This window comes from Jaculus jaculus, chromosome 15 (assembly GCF_020740685.1).
Source record: "Jaculus jaculus isolate mJacJac1 chromosome 15, mJacJac1.mat.Y.cur, whole genome shotgun sequence".
Lineage (NCBI taxonomy): Eukaryota > Metazoa > Chordata > Mammalia > Rodentia > Dipodidae > Jaculus > Jaculus jaculus.
Window position 1 is genome coordinate 47555936 of NC_059116.1, and position 25444 is coordinate 47581379.

General features: G+C 51.2%; 1 protein-coding gene across 44 annotated transcripts in view; it reads left to right on the forward strand.

The window, feature by feature from the left end:
- Celf4 (CUGBP Elav-like family member 4) overlaps positions 1-25444 on the forward strand; it is a 286218-nt gene that overhangs the window by 54182 nt on the left and 206592 nt on the right. For 43 of the 44 annotated variants that reach the window (XM_045135338.1, XM_045135344.1, XM_012950739.2 and 40 more), the window contains exon 2: positions 24905-24987. In XM_045135338.1, the coding sequence (XP_044991273.1) occupies positions 24905-24987 (83 nt within the window). Of the gene's footprint in view, positions 1-24688; positions 24787-24904; positions 24988-25444 lie in introns of those variants that run through there. The other variant, XM_045135379.1, reaches the window with a different exon arrangement.

Consider the following 25444-nt stretch of genomic DNA (forward strand, 5'->3'; position numbering starts at 1 on the left):
TGAAAGGTTGGGAAGGCTGTAAACAGCGCCTTCCAAAGTGACAGATGCCCCTGCTGAGGGTAAGGACGACAGGAGAGATACCATTTGTCAAAGTATTTATAAAGTGGTTGGGGATACTGAAGTATTCTTTCCATGTTGAAGAAACAGGAAACTAAAAATAGGAAAACAGGAAGGAAAGAAGGAAGGAAGAAAGAAAGAGAGGAAAGAAAGGAATGGAGAAAGAAAAGAAGGAAGGAAAGAAGGGAAAGAGGTCAGAGAACACTTCTGCTGGAGGCTTTCTTTCTTATCACCTGAGGATGTTTAGCGTGATAGATGCTAAGTACACACAGTATCAGCACACAGTACACCTGGCCTCCAGCCCCTTGAGATCCTACAGCTGGGGACACTCACACCAGGGCGGGTAATAGCAGGGGGAGTGTCAAGGGGATATGCTAGCCCGAGGGGCTCAGCTTAAGCATAGAGAAGGAAGGATGAAATGTGGAGTGAATCTGGCCTCACAGGCTGAGCTGGACCCTGAGAGAAGAGCACGGGCACACACGCCCCTTGCCACAGTGATGGGGCTCAGGATACATGGAGGTATGGACCCCAGGGAGCGTGTTGTTCCCAAAGACTGATGGCTCACTCACAAGCAGCGCACAGTGGAGACTAGCCCTGCACTAAGCCTGCCTACAGGCTGCTAGGCCCTGCCGACTAGACTGAGGGACAAGCAAGCACTTCACACACACAGGGCTTTCAAGGAGGGTTAGCCTTTCATTTCCTTATTGCTCGCCATTCACAGGGAGGAGTGGTGACCAGCTGGAATGTGATGGTTTATATTGATGGTCAACTTGACAGGAACTAGAATCACCTGTGAGGGATTATCTAGATTAGGTTAACCCCTGGTATGCCTAAGAAAAATTATCTTGATTAGGTTAGGTGGGAAGGCCCACCTCAATTATGGCACCACCATTCTGTCAGCTGGCATCTTGGACTGCATCAAAAAGAGCGACCTGGCTGGACATAATGTGACCAGCTGCTCCAAGCTTCTGTTTTCATGCCTTCCTTTTTATGGTGGACTGTAGCCTAGAACTGGAAGATGAAGCAACCCTCATTTATAAACTTATTTCTGTCAGGTTCTTTGTCCCAGAAAAGAGAAGGTAACTATTGTAAGTGGTGAAAGGTTAAGTGTTGTATAGGACAAAAGATGCTCCAATATGCTGGAGAGGTGGCTTAGAAGTTAAGGTGTTTGACTGCAAAACCTAAGGTCCACTCTCCAGATCCCGCATAAGCCAGATATACAAGGTGACGCAAGCACACAAGGGCACACATGTATATAAGGTGGCACAGGTGTCTGGAGTTTGATTGCAGTGGCTGGACGTCCTGGTGTGCCAATTCTTTTTCTTTCTCATAAAAAAAAAAAAAAAAAGTTGCTTGAAGGGACCAAAAAGTTGAGGATGGGTAGCCCCATAGAGCACTTCCTGCAGGCCACCCCGCCTCACTCCTGGGGCCACTTTGCTAGTTGACATGTTCTTCTGAATGTCCCTGCCAGGGGCTGAAGAGGATGGCCTGTGTGTGGGTAGCAGGAGAGTGAAGTACCTCCACAGGGAAACCCTAGGAGCCCAGGGGCAGTTGGTTTGGAGGCAGAAGCCAAGGAAGGAGATAATTTGATAGTGCTGTCCACAGAGGGGATAGCGAGGCCTTTGGCAATGTGACATGTATCCTTCAGACAATGTAGAAAGGACTTCCAGGGGCAATTTCAAGTCAAGACTCACTCTGCAAATTAGAGCTGACTATGAGCACTCAGCTCATTAGCTTCAGAAGGCTCCAGAACACCTTGAAAACAAGGTGGCTCAAGGAAACAAGGTGACTAACACAGGGCTGCTCCTAGAGGTTGGGATGCCTGTGGCCAAGACAGGCCTGTTGGGATCACCAGGAAAGCCTGAAGGAACAAAAGAGCTTGGAGCTAAGGCACCCAGGTGTACAAAGTCCAGCTCCTGGGAAAGAAGCTGGTGCCCCTGGGACCCAAGTCATGTACCTTACCATGCAACAGGGAATTGTACACTGAAGATCCCACGCTGGAATATTCCAGCTCAGTTTGGGGAGAAAGAATAACACTTTTGTCCTTTAGTTGTTTATTTCTTTCATTGCTTTCTTTCCCTTATTCTTTTGAAAGCTATGTCAAAGTCTACAATTCAGTGGCATTTAGTACAATCTGTTAGACAACAGTTGCCTCCATCAAGTTCCAGGAACTTCTCACTGCACCAAACAATGATTCCCATGACTTGATTTTTTCTGAGGAGATATGAGCGACTGTCTACTGAACCCAGTCAGCACACCAATGGTAATACAAAGAAGCAATTCCACCTGCATAGTGAACCAGTGAGTTTATTAGGGTTACTTTCAGGAGTATGTGTGGGTTAGGGTTTACTTACAGGAGCATGGGTAACTTGGAGGCAGATACATCACTGAAAGGGACAACTTTCCATGGGTGATGAGTCAACATTGCATACCTAGCCCTCCCTGCACAGCTTGCAGGCAGTTCCATGAGGGTCAACATCCCCTACTCCCACATACAAACTGCCCAGCAAATCGCTCACTGCTTCCTTGCTGTGTGAGTATTGTAACTGTCTGAGCTTTGGAGTCTTGTAAGTTTGCGTAGCTTTCTGAGTTTTATAAGTACCTCTTTCTGGAAGGGATATTTCACTTGGGAGGAAAGAGCAACACTTTCTATTCCAATCGCCACCCAATCCTTTTGTCTAGGTAGGCATACCTATCCTACATATTTCACACGGATTGATTCATATGATATGTGGCTTTTTTTGTGTCTGGCTTGTTTAACTGAGTTCAATGTTTTCAAGGCTTACCCATGTTATAACATTCACCAAATTTACTTTCTTTTCTATAGTTGAGTAATATTGCATTGTCTAGTTGCCATGTTTTGTTCATTCATCTGCTGATGAAAGTGAGGGTTGTTTCCATTGGGGTTTATTGTCAATAGTGTTCCATGAATATGCATATACAAGTATTTGAATTCCTGTCTTTAGTTCTTCAGGACATACCTGAAGAACTAAAGAATCATGTGGTAGATATCTTATTGTTTGCAAGTTTCCAAGCAAGTTTGCCTATCTCAAGGTCTCCACATTAGCTCAGGTAAACCTGAGGCTTAATAAGTGTTTCTTTGTGTCATGTGCGTTCTCACTAATCCTAGGAGTTATCCTGTCCAATACGCTTTATTCCAGTTGTATGGATGATAAAGCTCAGGTTCAGAAAAACCTGGTCCTGGATCAACCAACAGACAGGTGCCAGAAAAACAGATGCTAGTTATGAGATTTCCCCACCACAGCATACACATGACACACATGGCTCTTCCACATGTCCAGGACGCTCACTACCTGGAGGTCCTAGCTTCATGGTACTTGTGGTAGAACTCAAACAGCCTCAATATTCTGAATATGAATTCTATCCATATGAAGAAATTTTCTTCTAAATTCTACTAGAGAAAAGAGGCTGCAGGTGCTAATCAGCATGTGACCAGAGGAGGTGGGACATAAAACTGATAATATTCTTCTATTAATTTTTTTTAAGTAAGTTAAGGAAAGACAAACTACATTCCATTCTGATGTCTGAACCAGTGGTAGGAGGGGACCACCTGAGATGAGTCAAGTTGGAGCTTTCAGGCAGGGCCATTAGGGCAAGAGTAGTGTAAGCAGAAGTCTTGGGAATCAGAGGAATGGGTTGAAACAGAGAAAGGGGGTCTGGGGCAGGTGAGCTTCAGGCAGTAGAGGTGGCCTTCTCTCCTCAAGCATAGAGCTCATGGTTATCAGCATCTGCATGGTTAAGCTGGATGACACAAATCCTACATGTCTAGCTCCTCCCACTACTTCCCCAGCCAGCAAGAGCTGCTTAGTCTAGGACACCAACTGACGGCAGCAGGGCGTCGGGCTCCCAGGTGCCTGTCCACTGGACTCCTGGAGCTCACAGCATGACCTCGGGCCACACGCAAAGGTGTTATGGTAGCAGCTGGCTTGTGTCCCCTGCAGCTGCAGCAGTGGCATTTGTCAGCATGCACAACAGGCGCATACCTGAACCATCCGTCAGCCCAGCAGGCGGTGAGAATGCGCACTACTCCATCCCTACTGGGCAGAAGACCTCAGCTGCTTAGCATGTGATGTGACCACAGCACAAGACCTGTGTCCTAGAATGCTGTCAGGCAATTAGCACAGCAAATGGACCCAGAGAGACCTGTCCCTTGGGAATCACCCTCCCTCTCCAGGCACTGTCCCTGAGTTCATCCGAGATGCTAATTCTAAACTGATGGTGCAGACACACCTGTCCCACCTCTGGTGCTTGCCAGCCAGAATCTCCTCCAGCTCCCATGGCTTCCCCTGACTGAGACGAGCCTTCAGGGGTCCCGGATCTTCTACAACAGCAATCCAACTTGAGTCTAGCCAGATGGGAGCTGGGAGCCTCATAGGGAGGAGGTAGCATCTCCCCAGAGCAGCAGGAGGGACCCACTCAGGGAGTAGGTCTAAACTAAGACAGAGGCAGAGAGAAGAACCCATTTTTGAGGTGGCAGTATGAGGGAGACATCAAATCCCGAGGTTTCTGGCTGAAGGCTACCAATCCCCAGCATGGCCAAACCCAGGAAGCTGGGCAAGTGTGGACATGCTCTGAGCCCCGCAGGCAGTGGGTGTGACAGGGCACAAGCCAAGCCACAGTGGCATAAGTACCACACGAGAGCTGCTGTGATTCCCAGTGAAAATAACCACGTAAGGGAGAACAACCAGGTGTGAGCCCAGGTGGGCTCTCAGAGAGTTGTCTTGTTCCTGAGGAAACAAAATGTAAAGCAATTCCCTGAACACTGAGATTTAACTAAGGGAGATGGTGGGGACCAGTGCCACACAGGAGGCCAGCTGGAGAAGAGTGCACTGATTTGCCAGGAAATGGAAAGTTAGAGAATGTTTGCAAGCAAGGATATGACAGCTCAGAGCCTGACCTTGGGACAGTCTCTGTGCTGGCCCGAGGCTGAGATGCTGGAGGCCAGTGGGCAAATTTGGAGGTAATTGAAGGGCCAGACCAAGAGGAGGAGCAGGCAGGCAGCAGGAAAGCATGCAGTCATAGGGAGCTGGGTGGATTTCTGCCCTCCCCCCCCCCATAAACAACCTTGTAAATCAGTTACAAGCACAAATGTTCCACACATATAGGCAGGGGAGGGGGAACCAAGGCAGGCATAATTGCAGTGCATCCTCCCTTCCTTCTGCCCATCAGTCATTCGGATGAGAGTCAGGGTCTTGGGGGCCCCGGGAAGTGTTTACGGTAGAGGAGACAGAGGGCACCATGGTGGCCAACAAGATCCAGAAAAGTTCAGGTGGGTTGTTGAGCCAGAAGCCAGAAGCACCAGGGGACAGGAAGTCAGCTTTGGGTCACCCCTGAGCCACCTTCCTGGTGACTATGGCCTTTGCCCAGTTAGTCATATCATCTCTCTAGGCTCACTCCCTTCATGCAGGAATATAAGTACAAGAGTCTCCCTGTTACTTTTTATCTTTTCCCGGGAAATAAGGGCTCCAACCCCCCATCTGCTGGAAAGCAAGGAGCAAAGGTAAGAGAGGGTTAGAGGGAGCTCAGCAGGTGGAAGGTGTCCGAGGAGGAAGCAAACTTCTCAGAGTTAGAAGACAGAGGCACAGGACGACTTTCCTGTTCCTAAGAAGCACCACTTCACTGGGTTTAATGGCGCCCTAGCTGCAGCGCTGATGTGCAGTGGGCGTCGGCTGTGGCTGGAAGTCTGAATGGCAAAGTGACAGCAGGCAGGAGAGGGAAGAGGAACCTTCTGGGCCCGTGGGCGTGGGAGGCCTGCCAGCTGCTTCTAGCACAAGTTCAAGGACTAAGCCAGTCCCAAGAGATCACAGGAATTTACTCTGGGTGACCCAGCCTCCCTCTCCATCTGCCTTCCTTGGATCATGGGAGATGGAGTATAGAACGCTGAATGTGTTTGAGGATGTCACCTCAGGGCCCATGAGGGCACCTACCTTGGCTACAGCATGGATGGCGCCTCGTGGAGGATCAGGGATGCAAGGGCTGACTGGTCCTGAGAGGCACCCCGGGGGCCTTTCCACATGCTCATCTCCCATTTGAGTTTGCAGGGAGCTGGTCCGTCAGTCTGTCCACTTCCCACACAGTGGCTGGTTTGGGTCTTCTGTGCTTTCCCCCAACAAGCCTACACAATTAGTTTCTTTTTGTTTCCTAAATTATTTTTGCCACTGCTAATTATTTCACACTCCATATACAAGAGTTATTGGGGTGGGAAATGAGAAGCAAGGGATCGCTTCTCGGGAGCATCACGGGCTCCAAGATGTGAAGGCAACCTTGATTTGTTTTCCTGTTCAGCCGCCTGCTTGAAAGAAAGAACAGAGAATGCCCAGAGAACAGGGGGGTGGCACAGGGGTGGAGATGGGAGGGTGAGAAGCAAGCGTGGGCTGAGGCTCTGCATGGCCCAGCCTGCCCACTGCTGTGCTAGGCCCCAGAGAGGGCACCTACCCATGAGTCTAAGATCACCACTACCCTGTCTGTTACTCAGTGCAGATCACAGAGGACTAAGCTATCCAGGGGCCAGACACATTTCCTCCATGGCCTTACCAAAGGGGCACACCTGAGTCCTGGCATGGAGCGGAAGCTTGACACAAGTATAGAGCTTTGATATAGTCAATGTCATGGGTACCTTTGTATAGTTTGGAAAGTGGGGTTCAGAAAGGTTAAGGAACTTGATACCACACAGCCAGGAAGTGGCAGAACCCAGAAAAGAGAGGAACCCAGTTCTGTTAGTGTCAAAGCCCACATCTCACAGCACTGCTCCCCTCCCAGCTACTTGGGCATGCATGGATGAATGCTCCTTGGAGAAGACACCCCGGGGGAGGAGGACACTTACCTTAGACAGGAAGGATTTGACCTCTAGTTCACCCCCACATGACCCTGGGGCCATGGAGGTCTCTTCTTCCAAGAGCCTGCTGTGCGAGAACAGCGGCCAGCATCGCAGTGCTCACTGCCAGCCTCCCCTCCAGGAAGCCCCCATGGGTACGGCCCTTTCAGCTGAACGCTGCTGAAGGCAGCTTGGTGTTCTCCTAAGGAAAACAAACCAGGAATCGAAGTGAGGAAGCCAGGCTAGACAGCGTAAGCATTGCTGGAGGAAGTCTGTGAGGAGCCCAGACTGCTCTGGGGCACTGAGGGTTGGCCTGACCGGTTCAGGTCAGTAGACCTGTGGGTCCCAGCCAGACAAAGGCACTCCAACTTAAACTATTGTATTAGTTGCTTTTCTGGTTGCTGAGACAAAATACTGGACAAAAATTAAGGAAAGAAAGGGGTTGTTCTGTTAGCCTGTGGTTTGAAGGCTGCATTCCATCATTTTGGGGGGTGAAGCATTAGGTGGCTGGTCATAGTGCATCTGTGTAGGAAGCAGAGAAAGTGAATGCTGGTGCTCAGGTGGCAGGTTCTTTGCCCCTTCTCATTCAGACTGGGATGGTGCTGCCCATATTCAGGGTGGGTCTCCCTTACTCTGTTGAACCTTTCTCAAAATCTCCTCACATACATATATCCAGAGGTGTATCTCACAGGTGATTCTAAATCCAGTCAAGGGCTGGAGAGATGGCTTAGCACTTAAGGTGCTTGCCTGTGAAGGCTAAGGAGCCAGGTTCAACTTCCCAGAACCCAAGTAAATCTGATGTACATGGTAGCACAAGCGTCTGGAGTTTGTTTACAGTAGCTAGAGGCCCTAGCATTCCGGTTATCTCTCTCTCATAAATAAATCAATGGAAAAACTCAATACAGTCAAGGTGGCAGTGAAGACGGTGGGCCATCACGTGGAATGATGGGCCCTGCAGCAGCCGTGCGAGGGCTTCATTCTCTCGTGACTGCTCACGCTTTGCTCCTCCTGGGACACTTTCTGTGGCATTTCCTCTCCCTCTATGAGACTCGTCCTCTCATTCTCTTCTTGGTCTTCCTGGCTGCTGACCCAGGCCTGGCATTCACCACTTTCCCTGGTCCCCAAGGTGTCCATAGGTCAGGCCCATTCCTTGATGAGGAGATCACTCACTGTAGCCAGATACTGAGACCTACCTACTCTGTAGATGCCCAGTGATGACCATGACCCTGCAGCACCTTGGTCTTGCCACCTTCCCTATACCCCAGTTCTGTCCATTTTTCAGACACACATAACCTGAAGATAGAGCAACTGGACTAAATGGGAAAATATGCACACATGGCTCAGCCACATCCCCAGTGCATGGCCAGCGCTTTCCCATGCGGGTGGCCACTAGAGTTGTACAAAGACACAAAGGGCTGACCCCGGCTGAGAGTGCATGTCCAAGGTGCATGCTGCTCGTGGTGCACACTTGGGCTCCAGTCACCCCTCAGCACCCAGGAAGAGAAGAGCTCTCAGAGCCCATTCACGGGAGAAGGAAGCCAGGGCAGGCCTGGCCCAAGTCACTCAGCTCAGCGGGGACAAAACTGAGCACTGCATGAGCCTTGTGTTTCTTACTTTCTCAGTGCTAAGACCAAATACCTGGCCAGAAGCAACTTAAGGAAGAAAGGGCTCGTTTTGCTTTGCAGTTCAAGATCACAGTCCCTGGTGGCAGGGAGCTCACGGCAGCGGGAGCATGAAGTACCTGGCCACCACAGTCAAGAAGAACTCTCTCCATTAAGTCCAGTCCAAGACCCCAGCCTATGGAATGGTGCTCCCCGCAGTGAGGGTGGGTCTTCCTACCCCAATTAACCTAATCTAGAAAATCCCTGACAGACATGTCCAGAGATTTGTTTCCATGGGCATTCTAAATCCTGTGAACTCAACAACCCAGAGTAACCATTACAGCCTCCTTCTTAACCATCACCCCACACCATCTCCGTAAAGGGGCCACACTGCTTACCCAGCTCCACTCCCCAACTTATCAATAAGGCTGAAACTACCCAAGGGAGAAAGATGGCTTGTCTCAGGCCATATAAACCATTTTCATGATTTCTTGCCCAGGCTTCTAAAGGGAAGTGCTCCAGGGACTCCCAGCCTCTCCTTCACTGGGAAGGGAAGTTTTTCTCTCTGTCCTATTGGGAATTCTCTAGTGCTGATTGCTTTTCAGTAGAGGAGAATGGAGCTTCAGCCTTAACCCTAGCACCTTGGATGTGGAGAGTCAGGTGAATATGGGGCGGGGAACTCAAGGGCTCCCACCTGATATGCAAGTAGCTAGCTACTACTCATTGCCCACTCATGTGAAAGAGCCATTGTGCACATTTGATAGATGGAAAACCTGAGAGCTAGAGAAACAAAGGGATTCAGCAAACCTTCTCAACAGAGGTGGTACTAGATGCCTTACAATGGCACCCAAGCCGGAGGCAGGTGTCATAAACAGATGCTGAGGTTCTAAGAAAGATGAGGGACGACATGCTGTGGCCCTGGCAAGAAGTCCCTGGACACAGATCTAGGCACAATGCTGAAGGCACTCGACAAAGGGAGGTGGAAGCTCTCGGCTGACTAGGTGAGGCAGTTACTATGGCCTTGATGCCAGAGCAGGCTTTCAGGCTGCTCAAGGTTGTTGGCCAGAAAGCCAAGAGCTTGGCATCTGGGCCAGTGGCCACAAAAGCTCACTAAATCTGCCCTGGGCCTTGTCAAACCTCCTGATGAAATGAAGCTTTGCTACTCCTTTGCTAGAAACACTCCTGGCTCAGGGGCTGAGAGCAGAGAGCCCTGGGCTGACCTTTGAGACAAATGGTGGCAGGCCTGACCCCACAGCCATGCAGCAACCTCTTGCTTAGGACATGGACTCCCGCATTCAGATTCCAGTCCGCTTGACCCCTCTGTACCTCCCACTGGGCCCCTGAAAACTAGAGGAGAAAGTATCTGCTCCCAGGTGTGTGACACCCCATCTACCCTTAAAGGCTTCTTCCCTCTAATGCCCAACTTTCCTGGGGTAGCTGATTCATGGGTTCTATTAGGAAGCAGGGAGGGCAGAGCCAGCTCCATGGCTGGGTACATGGCACAGCCATCTGGAGGTCAGAATGAGGGCTCAGAGCCAGCTGCCTAGCAGAGGTGAGATGTCACCCGAGCCCTGGCTGGGGAATGAGTTCCCCAGCAGAGTGGGATGGAGACCATCCATAGGCCAGGCAGGGGGAGCCAGGCACGCCCAGGTGTGCTGGGCTATGACAGAGGGTAGAACAGAGGAAGAACGAAGAAAACCCAGAGAGGACAGGCGCTGCTTCTCTTTCACGGCAGGGCCAGGAGGTGCCCTGGCCAAGCTCAAGTAACCCAAAGCAGGGTCCATCTTCTCAGATAGCTGGTCCTCCCTCCTGGACCACACTGCACTGTCCTCGGAGAGGCCTGTACCACCTTCCCTATGAGAGATGATTGCATCCATTCTGAAAAATAAAAAACAGAAGAGAAACCAGCCAAGCCCTCCCCTCCACTCCCTCCCACTCACTCTCAGCACCCCCTCCCTGCCCACCTCCCATCAGCTCTCGCTCTCCGTTGCTAAGTAGATGGTAGGTTTATTTGCGGCTGTCGGTTCCCAGTAGAAAAATTTCGACTTGGAGAGCCGCCTGGATGGAAATGGCTTCAGCACGGATTTCATGGAGAAGGTCTGTGCGGTAATTAGTGTTCATGAGGGAGGAATTGGACTGGCAGGCTCCCAAGAAAACTACTCCCCAAAAGTTAGCTGGAGTCCAGAGGGCTACATCAAATCCAATTCCAGAGTGTGCCTCTCGGTCGCTATATATAGACCTGCAGACAAAAACAGGCGAGTGGTAGCTGGGGATTCTGGGGGGGCGTGGTCGTGGGAGGCTGAGGCAGCTAGAGCTGTGCAGACCACAGTACAGAATGTGACACCTCGCACTTAGCTGCAATTTCTCCCCTTCTTGTTGTAGCTTGCCCTTTGCCCCAAAACAAAACATTGCTGATGGAGAAGAGGATAGAAGGAAGGGCCAAAGAGAAGAGAAAGAGTGGGCCAGCCCCATGCAGTCCATCCTGGGATGTGTTTCTAAAGGCCCTGGGCCTGGCCCTGTCTGCTGGCCCTGTCCTTGACCGGTGCCATTCATTCTAGTCACTAGGAAGGCCTTGCTGTCCCCCTCCTTGCTCTTCTCCATTAAGGTCCCAGGTGGCCTCTCACTCCTGAGAAGCTCCCCTGATGTTCCCTCCTGGCCCTATAGCCCTTGGGTCCCTGGAGCTGAGGCTTGCTCAGTAGGGCTACCTTCATGCACCCTCTGTGCAAGGCCCTCCTGCCCAAGGCAGGCGCTGCCAAGCCTCACCTCCTTCCCTCCTCCTCTTCTTAGGCCACGGTGGGGCAAACAGCAGCTCCTAGTCCCTTATTGAGGGAACTGAGTAGTAGCCAGCCTCAGGAGCCTGCAAGAGTTTGGGGGCTCCACTTGGTCTCTCCTGACAGTGCAGAAGAAGGAAGGAGTAGGAGCAAAATTAAGATCCTCAACTGTAAACGTTGCTTCCTACTTTCAGTTCCTGGAATGTCCCCGACACGAACCTGCTCCTCAGGTGTGGATTAACACAGGAGCAACCCAGAAGCCCAGGGTCTTACCCGAAGGGCCCCATCCTGGCTTCTGAACTAAGTCGCCACCTCCAGCCCTACATCTGTTCATAGCCAAGTGCTGTGCAGGCCTTTTTCTGTCATCCTTGCCGGCAGCCCTGGACCCTCTGCTCTCTGCCAAATCCACATACCCAGTACTGCGGGGAACCTCTGAGGTCAGCCCCGTGCCTCAGGGTGAAGCTTAGGATGTGGGTTGTACTTTGTCTGAGGGATACAACTTCTCATGAGTAGATAGTCCAGGAAGGGTTAAACAGGTAGCTCAGTCTCTAATAAAGGGCTTGTCATTTTATTCCCAGAACCTATATTAAGAAAGAAAAGAAGTTGATTGTTTCGGTACACATTTATAATTCTAGCTTTGGGGTGGCAGACATAAGAGGATCACTGGGGCTTGCTGGCCAGCCAGTGTAGTTCAGTTGGTGAGCTTCAGACCAGTAAGAGTCCTGCTCTCAAAAATGTAAATCGTGCCTGAGGTTGTCATATAGCCTCCACAAGGACATACACACATGCAGTCACCACACACACACACACACACACAGAGAGAGAGAGAGAGAGAGAGAGAGAGAGAGAGAGAGAGAGAGAGAGAAGCACAAGACCAAGGATAGAAGCCCAATGGAGAGGACTCCCCTCCATCCCACCTCTGCTTACCACATCTCACTCCTCCTGGGTCCTACAATACCCCTTCCAGCCCATTCCAAACCCTCACATGATGAGTGAGGATAGAGAACAACCCCTTCACATGCTTCTGGGAGCACATGAACAACTCAGACCCATCACTCCATCCACCCTCTACTATCCACCCAGGAGGAAAAGGGGGCCTAGCTGAATGCAGCCACATCTCCTCGCGTGCATTTATACCTCTGTTCCCTTCCATTTGGTGCCAGGCTATGAAGGCATTCTCTGTCGATGCACAGTCTGTTGCCTACACAGTTGGGGACCTTTCGTGTCGAGTGAGGCATTGCTTTCCCTGCTCAGGGCTCAGGATGGCCTGGTCTCTTCAGCCTCTTGGCTCACCTCACACATCCTTAGGGATTGAAGTGGCTTTGACATTCAGATGGTCGTCTTGGGCATCATTTCCTCATCTTTAAGTGAAATGTATGCTTCCTAGTCCCTCCTTGCTCCCATTTATTGATTTACTAATGAATATAAGTCAGAATTTTCCTAGATCTGGGGACACGTGAGCAGTAATTATCAAACCCATTTCACAGAAAGGGAAATGGAAGTCCAGAAAGATCTGCTGACTTGCTCAGGGATGCAACTTACCCAGAGGCTTACTTAGCTTCTGGGCATCATTCACATAGAAACCATTGTCCTCCCCTCACTCTATACTACACCCAAATACCAGGCCTTGTATTGGGAACAGGGCAGATGAGGGCCCATGGCACATTAGGCTGACCCCCTGTCATGAAGCTCACAGGGTAACATGAATGCAGATGCTCAAGCCTTGTTGGACTCCTTCCTACTGGGGACATATTCCTCTCCTGGGGCCCTGTGCCCCACCATGTATCCCTTCCTAAAGCTTCCAGAATTCCTCACCACTCACTCCTGAGTAGGAGTCCAACTCCTCTACCCCTTGCCTGACACTCCCACTTTCCTCTCTCAGTCCCCCCAAACCACCTTCACAGGTTTTATCAATGCCTTTCACAAAAAGAAACACTTGACACCACAGTGCCTCTTTGGGGAAGCATGAAGCCAGCTCCATGGACCCAGGTACCTGCCAGTTCATTATACCTCTTGTCATTAGCATATTAAATACAAGAGGTAAACAAAGCTTGCATATGAGAGTCTCAGTATAAACATTCAGTCATTCTGAGCTCCTTGTGAGCTAGCCTATAATGTTCAGGAAAGATCAGAGGGCCCCTGTTCTGGGGAAGTGTGAATGGAAGTGTGTGATCAAGTGACACCCATAGGTCCTATGAAGGGAAGTAGGCAACCTCAGTTGGTCTAAATGCCAGAGTCACTGTTCACACTGTTGGGGATGTTAAGCATCCCATCACAGCTATTGCTACTGATAATGACAGTCACATGAATACCTTCCCAACCCGTTGCATAACATGTGCTCTGCTAGACACCCCAAACCCTGGCAGGTAAGTGTCATGCCCATTTCCTAAGTCCATGGAAAGGCTGCATAAACTCACCAGAGGTCTTTAGAACATGACAGAGGCTGCTGTTAGAACCAGACCTACCTCCCACCACACCAAGGTCACAGACCTTTTTGTGGTTGTGGGTAGAAACAAGTCATGGGGGTTAGATAATGTTCCCAAAGGCCACAGCTGGCTGGTAACAGAAGATTCAAGGTCTGTGTTACTGGAACAGGAACAAATGTCCTTGCCTAGAATATCCAGGAAGACAGTGAGGTAAGCATGCAAGGGAGAACACTGGAGTTCTAGTCAAGACAAAAAAAGGGAAGGAGGAGCTGGAGAGATGGCTTAACAGTTAAGGCGCTTGCCCACAAAGCCAAAGGATCCAGGTTCAACTCCCCAGGACCCAAATACACCAGAAGCACAAGGTGGTGCATGCTTCTGGAGTTCATTTATAGTGGCTGAAGGTCCTGGTGCACCCATTTCCTACCCCCTCAGCCTCTTTCTCTCTCTCTCAAGTAAATAGAATAAATCTATTAAAAGGTAGGTGGGAGAAGAAAGGAAAGAAAATAATAACAAGGAAAAAATGAAGGGAAGGGGAGAGGAAGAAAGAGGGAAAAGAAGAAAGAAGGGAAGGAAGGACAGCAAGAAAACCAAAGAAACAAGGTGTCTGTACATAGCTGACAGGGTTGGTGCCGTGCTAAATCAGTCTAGGGTACCATCTACCCACTTTGTTTTTGCACATGTGGATCCTTTCTTGGACATCCTTCCCTCTAGACCACTCTGTGCTGGGATTTCAGAAAGCACTTCTGCATGAGTTCTGCCCTAGGCAGAGCTGAGGAACTCATCAGCAAGACTGCAGGGACCAGGCAGCGGTCAGAGAAGGTTGGCTGCCATGGCCCTGGCCATCAGACCTTGCATCTGTCTTTAACCTTTTGATGCCTCAGTTTTCTCACCTCTTCCATGGGGTGATAACTCTACAGAGTTCTACTGAATGAGTTGATCCATGTAAGCACTTAGCACAATACCCAACACATAACCAAACTTCAGCATTTGTTCCGTCCTCTGTGACCCAGCAGATGTTTGTTGCATACTCATCAACTGGCCTTACTAGTATACCTAAGGTCTCCTTGCTAACTTACTCAGAGTCTCCTTTAAGTCGGTGGATATGCCTTTCATTATCTGTCAAGTTGTGAAATGAATTAAGTGTACTATTATTTCATCCACAAATGACAACACCTCCAATCTTAGTCATCAGTCATCTGACCCATTAACTCAGCTTCTTTCTTGGTGAGTTGTATTGACATTGAAGGAAGAGAAACATAAAGCTGGGTGCTGGGCTCTGTTCTACCACCATGGTCACCTTCCTTACTTGCTAACACATAAACACGCCTTGTGAGTCGGCACTGTGTGTCAGGTGGCTTGGAGTGGCTCTAGCCCAAAACCCAGAGCCCCTGCTCCTCTGCAAAATGTGATTGGCCCCTCTGCTGAGATCTGAGGCTAGAGGGAGTGACTCACTAGGCCAGCACCCAGATCACATCTGCTGACTCCTTCCTTGCCTCAGCCCTTGAATTAAATGTCTGTGGTTGGACTTGTCCAATTTTTACTGGGTGAAGCCCATATTCCAGCCAGTAAAGTAACTTAAACTTAAGGAAGAAAGCTGCCTTCTGTGGAAAGCTGGGCTATGGCCTGCTAAGACTGGGTGAGATTGTTTTTCTGCTTTTAAGAAGAAAATGACATTTTCTAAACATTGATCCTATAATATGGAACTCCTGGCTATTGGTCTTTTCAAAACAGCCTATCTTGGATGCTGAGGTTGGAGTTTTGGGCTAGTGTGCAGATACATCACACATAAACACACACACTTTGTTTTGCCCTTTCGGTGAATTAAAGCCTGTAAGGAAGGAGCCAAAGGACACAGCTGAGATTAATTCACCTCACCTAGAAGGTCCCGAGTGCCCTGCATGACCACTGCAATCACAGGGGAGCAGACATACCTTCTCCTCTTGATTCTGACCAGCACAATACAGGCAGCCCTTAAAAGGCACCAGTCCTGGGTCCTCAGTGAGGAGGTCCAGCTCCATCGGAAAACCATGCTGCCACCACATGACTGGTTTGTCTATGAAGATGACAGGGCTCATTCCAGGCACAGTCTGCAGGAGCTGGGAAGCTAGCGGGGGCTGCATGGAGCAACTTCCCATTGAGCAGAGCTCCCAGCATGGGAGGATTGAGTTGAGGACCTAGGACCTAGGAAGACATTCCAAGGGAGGGCTGAAGGGACAAAGTCCAGGAGTGTCAAAACCATACATTGTTGGAGAGACATGCTTAGCAGGGCGACTGAGTGGAAGGGTCTGTCCCACAAAGGGACTCACATCCACTGTCTTGCTCGTTTGATATAATCTCTTTTCATGGGATAAAGGCATCTGAGAGTTCTATCCTTCCTTCTCCTTCACATACGAGGGCACACTGAGAGGCAAAAGCAGTCTTTGTGGCAATGTCAGGAGATCTTTAGCCTTGCTGATAGGGGTCATAACTTTAGAAGCAGCCAAAGGACAGATGGTGCACAGATTTCTCTGCATGGGGAAGAGCCTCTCTCTGGAGAAATAGCCTCCAATTCCTCTTACCCAGTAATCACCAAATAGAGATCCAGTAAGGGGAATCCTGTGCAAACAAACAAGCATTTACCCATCTGCCTCCTGTGGACATAAGACTGACTCCACAATTGAGCTCACAGAGAGAATCCATGGAGGGGTTCAGTCTGTTGGGCAGAGGCTAGACTATATTCCAAGACCATCTGTGAGCCTCCCAAGTTCTGAGCAGACAGGATAAGTGAGAAAGATATCTCAGGTGTGCATGGGGAGCAAGGGTTCAAAGACTAGCTGGAGTAAGGGAGGTGATCTCCTTACCTAAGCCAGTTAAGATGCACTTTGCTTTGATCAGAGACTTGCCTATTGCCCATGATGCAAAAGTTTAGGCACACCAAAGACACCTCTGAGATCCAGTGTGCCAAAGCTCTGTTCTCAGAATTCAAAATGAAGGATCTTAACTTCCTACTTGGTTGTTAGAAAGGAACAGTGTTCTGTTTGTAGGTACTAGCAATGAACTCCCTGGTACTGGTATAAGCAGGAATGCAGCTAGAATCCAACCTTGGTGCTCTCAGCTAGTGCCCTCTGTGGAGGAACCCCTAGCATGAGGGCCACTGGCTCTCGAGAAGACCCAGTGGCAGAGCAATATAGTAGCTAGCTACCTTAACTAACTTTGCCCAGGTCCATATAGGGAGAGATAAGGTTGTCTCTGAGCCTCTTACTTCCAAGTAAAGGCCATCAAGTGCCAGATGGGGAGAGAGGACATTTCTACCCAGGGACCTGGCTGAATGTCTCCCTGATGATCATCCACATTCACATTGTCCTCAGATCTGAACCTGTTAGGAGACCTTGTATGTCTGCCCTTCCACTGCAGCCATGTCACATGCCTCTTCCAGACTCTTTTCTGGGCTGTTGAAAGCTGATGACACTCCCATGTCTACTCTGAGGTGCAAGAATGATAAGGCCATGGATGTGACGGCCACTTGGGCATGTAATAGCCAAAGACGGGTGCACCCTCGTGTTTTTCTGGGGGCCTGAGGGAGCTGCTGCTTCACAGCAAGGACACAGAAACAACCCCATGGCTGAGAGAACAATGGCCACAATATAATCAACTGAGCAGAAATGAACAGTCCCACAGGCCTGGCAAAGGAAAGGCTGGGTCACACCCCATCTCCTTTAGCTTCATGGGCCCCATTAGCCCTGGCCAGGGACAGGGGAACACGACGCCAGGGGAGAGGCGAGGCCATCAATATGTAATGTCCACTCTTTGTCCCTTTCCACAGTGCTGTAGAAATGGAGCAGCCGAAGACGTCAGACATGCAATTCTCCAATGTTTAAGGTGTAAACAAGGGCAACTGGCAGGGAGAGACACTTGGCAAAAGACCCACAGGCTGCACCTTTAACCCTATGAAGTCTGTGGCTCCTCTCCCTGTGCTGTGCCCTGGCTGCTGTGTGCCTGGCCAGAGGAGAAAGAGGAGATGGATCTCTTCCTCTGGGCGTCCTGGTTTAGGCAGGGGAAGCTGGGCCAACCTAGCTCTGGGCCATCTCAACCTCTCAACCTCAAGGACACACACAGGAAAAGAAAGAATATGGTGAGGATAAGACAAACTTAGAGCCCCAAGGAGGCCTATTCACCTTCCCATGGTATTCAGTGAAGAGTAATTTTGCCAAAATTCAGCCAGGCTCCCGAATGGATCCTGTTCTGTGAAGCCTCTAATTTAGAGAGAAGACTCCAGGCAGTGGCGGCGTACTAAGCCTAAAAAAGTGGCAGCTGGTCACACCACTCCCTCCCCTAGTCTGCCTCCTTTGAGTAAAATGGATGACCCCAACACTGGGGGGCCTGAGCCACTTGCTGACTTCCTCAGACCTCATGCTCCACCTTTCAAAAACCCCTGCTCTCCTGCAGCCTGACCTCCCAGGGCTCTCTCCTTGGATAGCCCCAATTAGGATGGAGTTTAGAGACCAGTTGAACTGCACTGTAAGCTGCCTGTCCCTGGGGAAGAACCCTCCCCACACACCTTCTGTGATCAGCCCCTGTAACAGAGCATCTCCACTGTAGGAAAGTGCATGAGCACAAAGACGAAGTTATACGTCCTCAGTGCCAAACTAGAGAGAGGTCAGCATTGCTGGAGTCCAGAAGGGCTTCTTGGAGGAAGGAGCTTACCCAGTCGCGGAGGGCATGAACCTCCCTGGGGTGGGGGACATGGGGCAGCCAGTCGAGGGGGAGAGGTTATTGCCAGTCCAACAAAAGGGAAAAGCAACGGGGAATCAAAGTAATATTCTGGGACTGGAAGGTGTCTGACCCTCTCTTTGGAAAAGGAAAAATTGTATGAATTGTTGGAGTGCTGGAAGGGAGAAGGGGGGAAAAGAGGGAGGTTCTGCTGTAAAAGATTCAGGCTCAGGACCCATCAAGAGAGGTCTTGAGAAAATGGCATCATGGTGGCATGAAGTGAGGCTCAGGCATGGCATTCAGTTTCTCCTGCAAGTTACCCCACCTACTTGGTCCCATGGTTCATTCTTGGGGCAGTTATGGGCAGTGTTCAAGTGAGTGTTCATGGAGACACCCACAGCATGTGATAGGTTGGGAGGGAGCCCTCGCTGAGGTGGGTGTGAAGGAGGGGCAGCGTAGAGCAGGCCTGCAGGCAAGAGGACTGAGTGAGTGAATCTGAATCGAGCTCTGCTTCGCAGCTTTCTCTGTGTCTGGTTCAGAAGGCAGGCAGCTTCCTGGCCCACCCAGAACATAGAGGACAAGAGCTGCAAAACACCAGTAATCCTCTCTCTGGGGAAGCTGGCTGATTTGCCCTGCCTCTCTCTGTCCAGTACAGGCAGAGGGCTGTGTCTGTGTACTGAATCTCCTAAGGGAGTTTCAAGAGCTGCCTTGGGTAAGAACACTAAGAGACGTTCTGAGGGTGGGGCACAGGGCCTTTCCTGGACTGCCCAAGAAGATACACCAATCCAATATGCTTCCATGAAAGGGGACCCTCAGTACATGTGCAGCAATGAGGGTGCAGTCCCCCATTCCTTCCCCTCTGCTCCTGGGTCTGGCTGGTGGGACTCCCCACCCCCAGCTGTCTCCCTCTTCCTCCAGGCCATCTGATTCCAGGGTCTGATGCTTTATTAAAGTCCAGATCTTCTTATTCTAAGGCCACCTTCCTCTGGCTAATTCTGTAATTCAATTAGCAGGAAGCCAAGGCCAGCCTGGGGCGGGGGGTGGGGCGGGTAGAGAGAGGAGCCCATCACATCAGGAGCCTTCCCTTCCATGATGATCACACCCCAGGCTTCAGCCCTGTTCCGAGTTGGGCAGGAAATTGCACTTCCTTCACTTCTCAGTGACAAGGGCCTTTTGTCCTGGCTCACAGAGGCTTTGCAAATTACTGCCATCTCTGTACAATTAATTCTGCTGCGCTGTATTTTTTCCCCCACATGGGAGAATTCCCTGCCCACCTTCCAATGCATAACCAGTACCCATTGCCCTGCCCTGTCAGAGAAGGTAGGCCATGCGTGCTCACATCCTCACCTGCCCACACCCTCTGCACCCCCCACTCTGCCTGTCTTTTCCAGGCTGGACTCTTCCATGCCCTGGCTATGACATCTCCTCCCTCCTAACTTCCTTCCACTGGGCCAGGTCCAATGTCCACAATCTCCCTTCAAGCCCTAATCATGGGACTCCTGCCTGGAGTCTCTTGGACCTTCAGCTCTCAGTACCTGAACTGGGAAGTCAGCTTTTCCACCCTCTGAGATGGTAGTCTATTCAAAGACACAAAACATGGAACTGATAAATGGAAGAAGAGTAAGGAAGAATGACAATCAGGGACTTTGAAAGGTTGGAGGTCAGTAGAAGGAGTGAGAGATGGACTGAGAGAGAGATTCCCTGGGTCATTTGGGTAGCTTCTCACTTCAGAGTCACACAGCTGGGAAACTCCCTGAAGACCAGGAGCTATCCCATCATGGATTCCTTCCTCCAACCACCACCTCCTGCTACTGACAACCATGGACAGAACCCACTAACACTTACAGCTTACCAGGTAAAACACCTCCTTCTGAGCACCACCGCCTGTAGTTTAGAGGAAGCTTTGAGGCAGGGGAGGAGCTGAAGGGAGTGATGTATTTGACAGGCCCAGGCGGCTGATGGCCAGTGATCTTGGTCTTTCTCCTGAAAACAGGTTGTGGGTCCTACATTCTGTCAGGCTGACCCACCTTCACTCACCTTTTTTAAAAAATTTTTTATTTATTTATTTGAGAGCGACAGACACAGAGAGAAAGACAGATAGAGGGAGAGAGAGAGAATGGGCGCGCCAGGGCTTCCAGCCTCTGCAAACGAACTCCAGATGCATGCGCCCCCTTGTGCATCTGGCTAACGTGGGACCTGGGGAACCGAGCCTCGAACCGGGGTCCTTAGGCTTCACAGGCAAGCGCTTAACCGTTAAGCCATCTATCCAGCCCTTCACTCACCTTTTTATTCCATTCTCCTAGCACAGATTTTTTTCTTGAAAGTTAATTATGCAAGTAATACATACATATATTTTGGGCCTAAATGTATCAAACAAAACAAAACAGGAGGGAGTCATGGAGACACTCCTCTTCCCCCCCCCCATTCCCTGTTTTTAGCTTGGTGTGACTACTAGATTGCCTGTAAACACAGTAGGAGTGTGCATGGAAGGAAAGAGGTGGGTCTTTGCTATTTATCCATGGTGCCGATTATAATACAATCACTTTTCCCATTGGACTATGTGGCTTTCTGTGTTGGTATATTAAGGATCACTTCATCTTTTTAACTGCTATAGAGTATTCACAGTTTTAAAATAAAAACATTTCTTGCCCTGGGGGACATTTCATTGGCTTTCAATTTTTACTATTCCAAATGGCCACAGTGGAGCCCCGTTCTCTCCTCTGTAAGCACAAGCACTGGATCACTTGTAGGATGGGGACTTGGAGAGGGTGGCTGTCCTGAAGGCAGGGGGAGGTCTCTGTGCCCCTGCATAAGAAGGATATCTTTCCTCAGAACTTCTCCCTAGTTGGAGCCCTGTGTAGTTATTGAGCGACTCCCTGAGTAAATCCCATCTCCTGTCCAACTGTGAATTCCCAAAGGCTCTCAGCAGGTCTGGCTATGTGGATACCTCAGTGTGTCTTAGGACAATGATTTTGGCTAACGTAGTGGCTGCTAGATACCATATTCCTTCTACCCCACTGCTCGGAGGCCACCCCTCTCCCACTGAGGTTCAGCACTGAGTAACCACAGGAGGTCCCACTACTTATTGTAGGAGCTCTGAGTGCCTAAGCCCCATTCCTACACCAGAGAGCCCAACCTTTGTCTGCTGTTTGAGGCCCAAACCCCTCCTGGGTTTCCCCTCAGACCCGTGGCTAGGGCATGTTGTGATGACAAGCTCTTCTCCTCCTATAGCCACTCCTCATCAAGGCTGCCATCCCCTCAGAGTTCTGCCCTCAGCCAGGGCCTAATCTAATCCTTCTCACCCTGGAGTTGGCATTATGAACCTTTTATCCATATTTGCTTCCTGAAAAGAGCCTTGAGTAAACTGACTCCTGATGAAATGTGAGGTACAAGGTCAATTTCTGAAACATGGCTGGAGAAGAACCTGAGATGGGGCTGCCCAGAGGCCTCTGCGGAAGGCTAAATCTTTCTCACAGTGCAGAGATGGGCTCTGCACCTCCCCTTCTCCTGCTCCAAAACCCATTTGCAATGCACACACTCCATGGGAGTTAACATCATTGGCTAGCAGGTTTTCTGAACAGGGCAGTTGAGGAGCCCAAGATTCAGAGACATAAATCTCTGGTACTGGGCACCCCATGGCATAGCTGGGTGTCAGTCCCTTCAAGGAAAGCAGAGGAAGAGTACCTAGAGGACCAGAGCCACCCGCAGTGATTGGCTGCCACAAAGGAAGTCCAGTGTGTGTTTGTGTGTGTGTGTGTGTGTGTGTCACTGTCCCTAAGACCTGGATCAGCTCTTGGGAGCCTCTGAGTGCCAGTTCCATGACTGTTCCATTATCACCACCGATGGCCCTTCTTCCAAGTTAGCCAATAGGCTTGGGCATTCGGATCTCTCAAGCACTATGTGACACTCTGGCCCTGCTCTGAGCCCGGATAAAGGAAAACAAAGCAGGAGCCAAATAAAATAACTTTCCTGGCCTCACCTGAGCACAAGGAGACTTCTAGTCAATGAGCAAATAGATATTAATGTCGGGGGTGGCGGGTGACCAAAGGAACATGTGTGCTGGAGGTGTGGGGGTGGTGTTAAATGATGGGTCAAGAGACGAGCTGTGAAGATCACATTTGACAGATTCCTGAGGCTAGTGAAGGAGCCAGGCATATAGCAAGGGTGGGGTGTTAGTCTAGAAACACCCTAAGGTAGAATGTGCCTGGTAGGGTTAAGAAAAGCAAAGAAAGCCAGGGAGGGAGCAAGAGTGAGAGTGACAGGCAGAATATAAATTCAGAGGAGGAGATGGCAGAGAGGTCACACAGGGCCCGGGGGTCCCAGAAAGACACAGGCCCACAGTGGATCTCTGAATTCTCTCAAAAACAGTGGAAGAAATTCTTAGAAGCTGGACAAAAGCAACAGACTCTTCCTTTCTCCTCCCTCGGGCCCCTCAATTTTTTGTTTGTTATCCTGGACTATGTAAACAATATGGCCATTTTCTCCTCCTCCTTCTTCTCCTCTTCCTTCCTCCTCTTCTCTCTCCAAACCTGCCCCTGACCTTGTCCCAAGCTGGCTTTCCTGCATGCAGCTGAGGCACTGGCTGCCTCTCAGTGGCAGGCAGAAGGCCAACAAGGGGACGAAGAGGGGACAGGAGAAAAGACGCCCCCGGGAGAAGCAGGCCGCAGCACGAGGGACGACGTCATGGGGCCTCTGACCGCTATTCATTTCAGTTGCCCTGTCTCCATCAATAACTGTCTGCCAGTGACCAGGAGGGAGGAGGGGGAAGAGGAGGGAGGAAGGGAGATGTGAGCCTGGATGAGGGGAGGGATGGATGGAGTGGAGACAGGCTCCTTGGTAGGAGGTGGAGCTGAGCTGACACTGGGGACTGGAGTGTCTGTCTCCTCTCCACTTCCTTCTTCCACCTCCGTTTCCTTTTCACACACATTGTCTTCCTGCTGTCTCTCCACCCAGGAGGGGAAAGGAAGTAGAACCCAATTCTGTCCTAGAATAGGGGCTGTTGGGTACAAGCTGGGTGATGGGAGTCAGGCACTGTAGCGGACCCTAGGAACGCCCTGTCCTTGGGCACCAAATGGCTGCAGCAAGCTGATGACAAGGACTGGTGCATGTATCACATTGTTACCACCAGCCTGTGGGCTTCGGGACAGAGCAAGCCCTCGGGAAATAAATGGTCTTGAAGGACCAGATGACCAGCTGTGGGCAGTCAGGAAAGGACATGGCCTGTGGATGCACGAGAGCCATCAGTAGAGCTGTCCAGGATGCCATCAGATTCCTACAGAGGATCAGGATTAGAGGAAGTTAAAGAGGGGAGAGAAGGCATCTCCATGAGTTGACTGAACACAGCAGTGGAGGGAGGAAGTAAAATGGGAAGGAGAGGCTGGAGAAGACAATATAGAGAACAAGGGGAGATGTCCACTGGTCCCCAAAGGACTTAGGTCTGCCTTAGCCAAAATGAGCCCTTAGCGTTTCATCACACCTTCAGCCTGCAGGGCCCCCAAGACACATCAGCGGCACCTGCAGGTAGAAGAGGCCCCCAAAGCTGGGCGATTGGAGGAAACTCCCAGGAAGCCTGACAGCACCAGGCATTCTCTTCCCCTGTCACCGTGCCCCCAGGGCAGGCATTAAACAGTCACCACCACCACCCACAAGTTAGGAGGTTGCCCTGAACAGAGCAATCCCGATCCCCTGGCAAGAGCAATGGCGTGGGGCTGTTAGAATTGCTCAGTGGGTTGAAGTGACTGGGCTTTGGCGAGCACGCTCAGCTCTCTGTTCACTGCAGACTGAGGCCGGACAGGGAGAGGTGCTATGAAACAAGGCACCTGGGGCCTGGGGGAGTTAAGAGGCAGAACAAGGATGGGCCTGGGTTCTGGGACTAAGTGGGTAGCCTAAGAAACCCTCAAAGTGGGACGAGTGTGAAGACCCGCACTGCAAATGTGACAACAGGAATTGGGACGGGAGACACATGACAGCCTTATTCATTTCATTAAGGACCGGCGGATCCAGGATCTTCCTCGCAGATATAGCCTTTATTTGGAAGGTCTCTGAGACACCGAAGTCACCTGCGTTCCTGAAGGGGTCCCGAGCAAGGAAGCTTGGGCAAATGTCGCTGTGGGACCTGCTTGCTAGGAGGGATAGCTGCCTCTTCTGGGAGGAGTAGAGATTTAACTGAAATAGATTTTATTTTTCTTTTAAGCAGCACTGGCAGGGAGTGGGGAGAGGGTTAAGACGCCTGAGTCACCAGGGCACAAGGACAGAGAGAGACCCGCGGGGAGAGAGTGCGTGGTGGTGGTGGGGGGGGGGGGGAACAGCAATTTTTTACAAAGCCACGGTAGGAAAGCGAAGCAGACAGCCGGGAGGACCGAGGGCAGGACGCTCGGAGGAGAGAGAGAGGCCCGAGAGCGAAAGAGGTGGGAAGAGCGGCGAGGCGCGCGAGGGGGCGGGAGAGCGAGCGCCCGGGCGGGTGTCCGGGCGGGGCCGGGCCGGGGGCGCCCCACTGACCCTTGTCGCCGCTTGCTTCCCTCGCAGGCTGCGCTTTCCTCACCTACTGCGAGCGTGAGTCAGCGCTGAAGGCCCAGAGCGCGCTGCACGAGCAGAAGACCCTCCCCGGGGTAAGTGGCGCCCGCCGCGGCGCTGGCGCTGACCCGCGCGCCGACAGGGGGCGACTTGGGGAGGCCGAGCTGCGCCGCGCTGGGCGGGGACGCCGCCTGCAGGCTGCGCGGGCGCCCGGGCGGGGAGCGAGGTCCTGGGCGCGCGGCCCGCCGGGGCTCCGGGGCTCCGGGGCTCCGGGGCGTCCAGGCCCGACGGAAGCAGCCCGGCACGGGGCGGCGAGCTCGGCGGTGGCCGCGAGCGGGGACGCGGCTGCGGCGCGCGCACCGGCCGCTGCTGCCCCCGCTCGGTCCCCGGGGCCGCCGGTCCCGCGAGTCCTCCCCCCACCCCGCACCCCAGCCCGAGCCCCGCGAGTGAGATCACCGCGGTTTATTTAAGGAGCCAGCCCTCGTCTTTGATAAACTGTCGCGCCTCGGTCCTGGTTTATAGCTTTGGTGCGGGGGAGAGGAGAATTATTTA